Source organism: Lupinus angustifolius, chromosome LG13 (assembly GCF_001865875.1).
Source record: "Lupinus angustifolius cultivar Tanjil chromosome LG13, LupAngTanjil_v1.0, whole genome shotgun sequence".
Classification (NCBI taxonomy): Eukaryota; Viridiplantae; Streptophyta; class Magnoliopsida; order Fabales; family Fabaceae; genus Lupinus; species Lupinus angustifolius.
This window is the reverse complement of record NC_032021.1, coordinates 4674160-4683586: the sequence shown is the minus strand read 5'-3', so window position 1 is coordinate 4683586 and position 9427 is coordinate 4674160. Positions and strand designations below refer to the sequence as shown.

The following is a 9427-nucleotide window of genomic DNA, read 5'->3' as shown; positions in this document are numbered from 1 at the left end:
TTATGCCTAAGATGCATAGATAATATGTATATATATATTATGCATGAACATATTATGAATGTCATATCTCAAAATAAAATGATTTAATGTATTATGTATATGAGACATGTATTGAGTTTACCTAAGCCTTAGACTCAACCTAAACTAATTACTAGTCTAAGTCTAATACCAATCTTGAGGCTTAAGCACGTTGATTTGTTGATGATCTTCAAGCTCTTATGAAACACATATTGTCCTCATCAAAACACATAGTGGACAAGCTTTCCAAAGTGCTCCTCTTGACATCCACATTTTCAGTTTTAAGTCTTCATACTAATTAAAGAGTTGTATAAGATCCCGCTATATTCCTATGATGACCAAAATGTCAAAAGTTTGATTCTTGAAATCGACATTTGTTGGAAATGATAACCATTATGTGTTTTTTAATTAAAATATAGAATACTTAGAAACTTTTTAATGATATAGAATATCTTAAGAGTATTTTATTATTATGGCAATATTATGTTTAATGAATAAAAAACCAAATAATTTTAATGATGAAAAGAGTTTGAAGTCTTCGTACTAATTAAAGAGTGATGTAATATTTTGCTAGATCCGTGTGGTACCAAAAGATCATGAGTTCGACTTATGAGAGCGACATTTGTTGGAAAGAGCAATCGCACACAATAAAAGTGATGAGATATCACTGATAGTACCAAAAAATGTTAATTAAAGAGTCAAAACTTTGTCAAAATAATAGTCATTAAAAACTCAAAACTTAGTAAAAACATTTAATTAAACATTTAAAAAGCAATTCTATGTTTTTAATTGCATGATTATGGATGACAATGATCCTCGAACTCGCCTCATTCATTTTTGGACCTAAACTTGTATGAATATTTGTTGAGTTTACGATTAGTAAGTTCTTTGGTACCTAGTGGATATACACTTACCTAGAAATTTAAAAAACAATGAAAATAATTACGAGCAACTTATGGATTGTGTTTGATTCTTATAGTCTTATGTTTATTTTAGAAAATCAAAGGAAAAATAATATAAAATTACAAAAACATAATTACATACAATTTAAATTGTAGCACAATCCATTTTAGTCATACAAACATAGAAAAAAATTCAATAATTTAACATTATGAAATAAATTTATGTAATAATAATAATTGTTTAATCCACGTAACATTACATTACAATCATATTAAATCTTTGTTCTATGTATAATCATATACTCTATTTTCCATCACCTACGCCCAAATATTAAATGTTTGTTCTTGGTGTAGTAATGTACAACTATCATACTAAATGTTTGTTCTGTGTGCTATCATACTTTATTTTCCATCTCTTTTCCACCATTCCGCCTTTCCTATAATTTTCCTCACTTTCTCCCATTACCAACAAGGTTGTAGATCCATGAACAAGATAATGATCTCATAATCCTTCCTTTTCTTGATGAACTTGAGTACTTCACTTTCAAATCAACTATCGACTCCCCTTGTTTGTTTCTTATTTTTCACAAAAAATAGTATTATTGTCATGAGAAATGTTATGACTTTGTATCAATAGTGTAATGTTTATATATTGTCACTATAAAGATTTATACACAATCAATGTATTACTCACTATTCATTTATATTATTCTTATTTAAAAGTTAACGATAATTAAATATGAATGATAAATAATATAATGACAATGTCAAAAATTCTTATACTCAATCCATACATCATTTTCTTTTCTAAAAATCTTCTTAATATGTTTAATGTAAAATTGAAAATATCTTTTACTTGAAAATAAAAAATCATATATGTTTAATAACTAGGAGGATTTTAAAAAGATATGTTAGAAGGGTATAAATTTATCCTATATATTTTCATACAAGCAATTATTGGAATAAAGATTAGTTGGACTTCCAAATCATATCCTAATGAAACAAAAATATAAATAATGATAATAAATATTTAAAAGAAATTAATTAACATAATATAGTTTTTGACGATGACAAGAACGAATATCTACTTGTTACATTTCGCATAAAAAGAGACAAGCATTGGCCCAGTTCCATTTACAGTGAGACTCCTCTCTATTAATGGAGAGTAAGTACTATGCAAAAGTAAAGAAAAGATAACATACATTGATATTCATACCCCTTTTATTTAAAATGATATTACACTTTTACCCTTCAAATACAAAGGAAAAGTCACTTGTCTCTTCATTACTTGAGATGAGTCTCACTCTTCCATTTGACTCTCTTCTCTAGTTCTAAACCTTTACAAAGACTAATAATGAGACTAAAGTAAATGATAGTAAAAAACAAAGAAAATGTCATAACAATTATATTTTATTTTTATTTTTATTATAATAAAACAATTTTTTCCTTAAAATTAAAGAGAAAAATTATACTATCTTCTTCATTAATGGGAAGGAATAAGACCCTACAAAGACTACCCCACCCTCCAACTAAGCAAAGGTCTTTCATTCATTCATACATCATGAATGTTCAATCAAACCTTTATTGACTTTGCATAGGATCCCAAGAAAACTTGTTTTGTTATGTCACTCAATGTCCATATCTTTGTAAGTGCCCTCCTTTTAACTTCAAAGAAAGAAAAGAAAATAGACAAAGATCTCTTATTCTCTACTTCCCTCGTTCATGAAGCTATCTTCTAAAACCATATTCAGCCCAAGCGATAGTAAAGAACTACCACCCCAAATGTCCATTTCTTCTTCTTCTTCTTCCTTCAATAAGAGGCTAGCCATATTCCCAACTGTATCTGTGGGAAGAAAAAGAGGATATGGTTTTGATAACCCAGAACCTTCATCGCCCAAAGTAACATGTATTGGACAAGTGAGAGTGAAAGCCAGAAAGAGAGGTGCAATATCCAAATCCAAGAGAAGATTAGGTGCAGGAGAAGCAAGCTTTAGAAGATCAGAAGTTGGTGTGAATCAAGATCTTAGTAGACAGAAATCACAGAAAATGCAAAGTTTTCAGCAACAGAATCAGAATTTGCAACAACAGCAAGATAGGAACCAAAGATGGGTTCATCTTCCTTTGACAATATGTGAAGCATTGAAAGAGTTTAGTTGCTTGTTCCCTTGCAAGTCTTCATGCACAAGAAAGAAAGATGATAAGGGATCAAAATAGATGGTGAATATACAAAAAGGGAAGAGGGAGATTGAGTTGGTAATGGGAGAGGAGGAACAAGAAGAAGAGAGAACAAAGCATAGAAGAAGACATGTGTTTGAAGACATTGATTTACATGATATAGAAAAGTTGAAAAACGAGGAGAATGAAGGAAAAGAAGAAGAAGAGAAAAGAAGGAGTAGTTTATGCATTCCACACAAGATTTAATCAAGAAGAAGAAATGCTCTGTTAAGGATAGAGCACAATGCAGAAGCACATGATTGAATCAATTGAGAACAAAAGAGAAGCAAGTAAAAGATAAAGAAAATAACACACAAGATTTAACGTGGAAAAACCCCTTAGTGTGAGAGGAAAAAAAACCACGGGCAATCAAGAGCAAAATTCCACTATGTAAAAAAGAAGAGTACAAGAAATCCTCTTATAATGATGAGGACAAATGACAATATTTTTTCTCACAAATACTCTCTCAAATGGAACAAGAATTCTCACCAAGAATGCACTCACAATATATGTGTAAATGAAAGAGATGTTGTGTGTTGTGAAGATGATTTTGAAGCTCTCTATATGTGTCCTTTTATAGGCAAGCAAAGTCTTGGTATCTTGGATATGAAGCATTGGATGCTTGGAAACAAAGCCATAAAAGTGACACAAAATGTCTTTAGAGAGAGCCATAAAATAGTCATAAAATTCTTTTAAGGCATAGAAATGAGAGACATCTAACAATACAACCAAGTCCAAGCAAAGTTGGAACTTGGTATTCGGAAGTGGCTTGGTAAGTATATCTGCTGGATTCTCTGATGTGTGAATCTTTTCCACCATAATTTCACCAATAGCAACAATATCTCGGATAAAGTGACGTTTTATATCAATGTGTTTGGTCTTGTCATGATAACGATTATTCCTGGTCAAATGAATAGCACTTTGACTATCACAAAACACTGTAAGAACACCCTGTATTAGACCAAGTTCATTTACCAAACCTCGGAGCCAAATAGCCTCCTTCACACCCTCCGTTGCTGAAATATATTCTGCTTCAGTCGTAGACAATGCAGCAATGGACTGAAGAGTAGCTTTCCAGCTAATAGCACTATTACAGAGAGTAAAGATGTAACCAGAAAGAGACCTCCTTCTGTCAATATCACCACCATAATCCGAATCAACATAACCTACAACGTCATCAGTTGTAGCCTTGTTTCTGTCAAATACCAAGCCAATACCAGAAGTACCTTTTAGATACCGAAAAATCCATTTTACAGCACTCCAATGATCCTTTCCAGGATTATGCATATATCGACTTACCATGCTAACAGCATATGCTAAATCAGGTCTAGTGCACACCATAGCATACATAAGACTACCAACTGCACTAGCATAAGGAATATGTGACATACGCTCCATCTCTTCCTCTGTATGTGGGCAAAGATCTAAAGATAACTTGAAATGTGCAGCAAGTGGAGTAGAAACAGGTTTACAATTATTCATATTAAACCTTTCAAGCACTCTTTCAATATATTTCTCTTGGGATAAAAACAATTTACCAGCTTGACGATCCCTGTGAATCTCCATACCAAGAATTTTCTTGGCTGCACCTAATTCTTTCATCTCAAACTCATTATTGAGTTGAATTTTCAATTTCCGGATCAAAGACTTGTCACGTGAAGCAATTAGCATATCATCAACATACAGTAACAAGTATATGAATGATTCATTTGGAAATTTCTGGAAATAAATACAGTCATCAAATTGACTCCTGCAATAACCTTGCCCAATCATAAAAGAATCAAACCTCATGTACCATTGTCTGGGAGCTTGCTTAAGGCCATATAATGATTTCTTCAATCGACAGACAAGATGCTCCTTATCAGGAACAATAAATCCTTCAGGTTGTTCCATGTAAATTTCTTCTTCCAGCTCTCCATGTAGAAAAGCTGTCTTTACATCAAGTTGCTCCAACTCCAAATCAAATAAAGCAACAAAAGCAAGCAAAACACGTATAGAAGTATGACGAACAACAGGTGAGAATATCTCATTAAAGTCAATACCTTCCTTTTGATTAAAACCTTTAACAACTAGTCGTGCTTTGCATCTTGGATCTTCAACCCCGGGAATACCGTCTTTCTTCTTATAGATCCATTTACATCGTAATGGTCGTTTGCCTTCGGGAAGCTCTGTCAAAGCCCAAGTACCATTCTTATGAAGACTTTCAATCTCTTCATTCATAGCCACTAGCCACTGTGACGAATCAACACAAGAAACAGCTTCTGTATAGCTGGCAGGTTCAACATCATCATTTACCTCTTGTGCAACTGACAATGCATAAGCAATTAAATTATCACCATCAGTGTATCTAGCTGGCCTTTTAATTAGTCTTCTGGTTCTGTCTCGAGCAATACAATAATCATCTTCTTGCTGATGAATAGGAGAAGTTGTACTGTCATCACAATCAACATAATGATCATCAATGCTAGATTGATTTGTAGAGGAAGATGGAACATCAACATTAGGAACTGTAGGTTTCACTATCAACTCCACCTTCTCGCTAGTACCCTGTAGATTACCTGTACTAGTAGAAGAAGACACAATAGATTGTTTTCCAGAAGATAAAAATGCATCCTCATTAAAAGTCACATCTCTGCTAAGAATTAATTTCCGTGACTTTGCATCAGAATACCATAAGCGATATCCTTTAGACTCAGATGCATAACCAAGAAATATGCACTCAACAGCTCTTGGAGCTAATTTACCATCATTAACATGTGCATAAGCAGGACATCCAAAGATTCTTAAGTTAGAATAATCAACAGGATTACCTGACCAAATTTCTTCTGGGATTTTGAAATCAAGTGCTGAATGTGGAGAACGATTAACCAGGTAACAAGCAGTAGATGCTGCTTCAGCCCAAAATTCACGCCGATGCCATAACCCAGCATTTGAGAGCATACAACGAACTCTCTCAAGTAGAGTCCTGTTCATCCGTTCTGCAACACCATTTTGTTGAGGATTTCTTGGAATAGTTTTGTGTCTAGCAATACCATTTTTTGTGCAGAACTCATTAAAATCACCATTGCAGAACTCTAATCCATTGTCTGTTCTAAGCTTCTTCACTTTCTTCCCTGTCTGGGTTTCAACAAGAGTTTTCCACTTCTTGAAAGTGGAGAAAGTCTCATTTTTATGCTGCAGAAAATAAACCCAAACTTTGCGAGAAAAATCATCAATGATGGTCATCATATAGCGACATCCTCCATGAGAAGGAAATTTAGAAGGCCCCCAAAGGTCAGAATGAATATAATCAAGAATACCTTTGGTACGGTGAGTTGCAGTGGAGAAACTAACCTTTTTCTGTTTCCCAAAAACACAATGTTTACAAAAATCCAATTTACCAATGCCATGTTTACCAAGATGACCTTGTTTGCTTAGAAGGTGCATACCTTTTTCACTCATATGGCCCAGGCGCATGTGCCATAATTTGGTAATGTCATTATCATGCATTGAAGAAGATACAGCTGTTGAACCTGTCACAACAGAACCTTGCAAGACATATAAACTACCAATCCGGTTAGCTTTCAATAATACCATAGCACCTTTCAATACCTTTAGAACTCCACCTTCAGCTGAATACCTACACCCGAGAGACTCTAGGGTGCCAAGAGAAATTAAGTTCCGCTTCAAATCTGGAATATAGCGGACATTAGCCAAGGTTCTGACAACACCGTCATGAGCCTTGATCTGAATAGTACCTATTCCTGCAACTTTGCATTGGGTATCATTGCCCATCAAAACAACACCACTGTCAACATGTTCAAAAGTGGTGAATAAGTCCTTATAAGGACACATATGAAAAGTACATCCAGAATCAAGAATCCATTCTGTTTTACTCCTATTATTATAAGAGACAACAGATAAAAGAATATCACCGTCAGAATTGGCTTCAATATTAGCAGCTTCAGAGGAATTGTTGAAATTTTCCTTTATCTGTTTTTCTTGTTTTTTCTTTAAGATAAAACAATCAGAAATGTCATGCCCCAGTTTTTTGCAATAGCGACAAGTTTTGTTGGATTTGCGACCTCTGGATTTGGATCTGAACTTTTTATAATTGGTACTCCCTTTTTCTTGAGTTCTACCTCGAACACTTAAGCCCTCACCCTTGTCCACAGAATTAACTTCAAGATCAAATTTTTCTTTGGACAATAAATTAGATTTAACATCTTCAAAGGATAAGGTATCATTATTTCCATACAACATGATTTCTTTGAAGTGCTTATAGGTAGAAGGTAAAGAGACAACCAACAAAACAGCTTTGTCTTCATCTTCAATATTAATATCAATATTTTGCATATCCATAATAATAGAATTAAACTCATCAAGATGAGTTTGAATAGGAGTACCTTCAACCATACGAATGGTGTATAACCGTTCTTTGAGACGAAGCTTGTTTGCGAGGCTCTTGGTCATGTATAAAGTTTCTAACTTCAGCCACAAAGCCGCAGCGGTTTCTTCATTGGCAACCTCACGAAGAACCTCCTTCGACAAACAAAGTTGAATTGTTGAAAGCGCCTTTTCATCCAACTCGTCCCATTGATCATCGGTCATGGAAACTGGTTTCTTTGACTTCCCATCTAAAGCTTTCTTTAATCCGCTCTGGATAAGAACGGCCCTCATTTGGACTCGCCAAATAGAAAAGCTAATTTTGCCATCAAACTTCTCAATGTCAAATTTTGCAGACATTTTGAAATTCTCAATTTAGTAAGAGCTCTGATTCCACTTGTTAAGGATAGAGCACAATGCGGAAGCACAAGATTGAATCAATTGAGAACAAAAGAGAAGCAAGTAAAGGATAAAGAAAATAACACAAAGATTTAACGTGGAAAAACCCCTCAGTGTGAGAGAGAAAAAACCACGGGCGATCAAGAACAAAATTCCACTATGTAAGAAAGAAGAGTACAAGAAATCCTCTTATAATGATGAGGACAAATGACAATATTTTTTCTCACAAATACTCTCTCAAATGGAACAAGAATTCTCACCAAGAATGCACTCACAATATATGTGTAAATGAAAAAGATGTTGTGTGTTGTGAAGATGATATTGAAACTCTCTATATGTGTCCTTTTATAGGCAAGCAAAGTCTTGGTATCTTGGATTCCAAGCATTGGATGCTTGGAAACAAAGCCATAAAAGTGACATAAAATGCCCTTAAAGAGGCATAGAAATGAGAGGTATCTAACATGCTCTTTTGTTAATGAGATTCAGATCTGATCCTATAAAAGTTGCAGCTTTATCCAACAAGTTATTGGACCCAACTCTTCATAAAGAAGATGATGATGTTGAAGTACAAGTAGGAGTAGCAATGGAGGAAGATAAAGATGTTTGTGAAGTTGAAAAATGCATTGTGCTTATTGATAGTAAAGAAGATGAAGATGCAAATGGCAGTGGAAAAGTTGAAACCATTTCTGAAAACGACGTCGTAGAAAAAGGGTCAAAGGATGAAGAAGAAAAGGAGTCAATGGAGAGAGAAAAAAGGTCAAATATTGAGAGTGGAATATTACCGGAATGCTTGTTACTGATGATGTGCGAACCCAAGCTTTCCACTGACGTTTCTAAAGAGACATGGTTTTGCACCGTTGATTTCGTACGGTGGCTGCCGCCGAGGCCGGCTGCTAAAACTGGCAGCGGAGATTGTCAGGATAAGAAGAGGGTCGCCGTGGAGTCCAAGCAGTCGCTGGTGCAGCCTCCGCCGCCGGTGATTCAGCCAGGGAGATTGTCGTGCTCATTTACGGCGCCGGTGGTGGGGCCCAATGTTTGCGAGCCTGATGTGCTCAAGCGCTGTAAGTCGGAGCCGAGGGGATCAGTGGCGGCTAAGCTTGCGCCGGAGGGTTGTTTCTGGAACGATAGGAAACTGATGGAGCCGTATTCTTCGGCTCGATTCCAGATCAGCGTGGCTGGGGTTGGATTTTAATGGTAACTGAAGGTTTGGAATTGTTAAAAGTACACATGTTTACTCTACATTCCATAAGAACAAGATTCTCTTCATTAATGGAGAGTCGAGTGCATATTTTTTCATTACTTGTAGTGACAAAAATGTAATATCATTGCAATCAAAAGGATAAATGTGTCATTAAAAATTATATTTCTTTTTGTACTTGATGTTGGTTCGAAAAGACGCTTTCGTACATGGTATGCAAAGCTCAAATAAGTATTGTTGTATGCAACAAATATGAGTAAAGTGTTATGTGGATGATATATTATGAAAAGTTTTGTTCTTAAAAGTTAAAAGCTTAGTAATTACCGTTTCT

The 9427-nt window shown here is 34.8% G+C and overlaps 1 protein-coding gene across 1 annotated transcript; it reads left to right on the top strand.

Annotated features, from left to right (window-relative positions):
- On the top strand, positions 8374 to 9090 carry LOC109363525. Its single transcript, XM_019609790.1, has one exon. The coding sequence runs from the start codon at positions 8374 to 8376 to the stop codon at positions 9088 to 9090; it is 717 nt and encodes a 238-aa protein (XP_019465335.1).

What these genes read in the sequence shown, in the direction of transcription:
- LOC109363525 (XM_019609790.1), top strand. Translation starts at nt 8,374, where the DNA reads ATGAGATTCAGATCTGATCCTATAAAAGTTGCAGCTTTATCCAACAAG.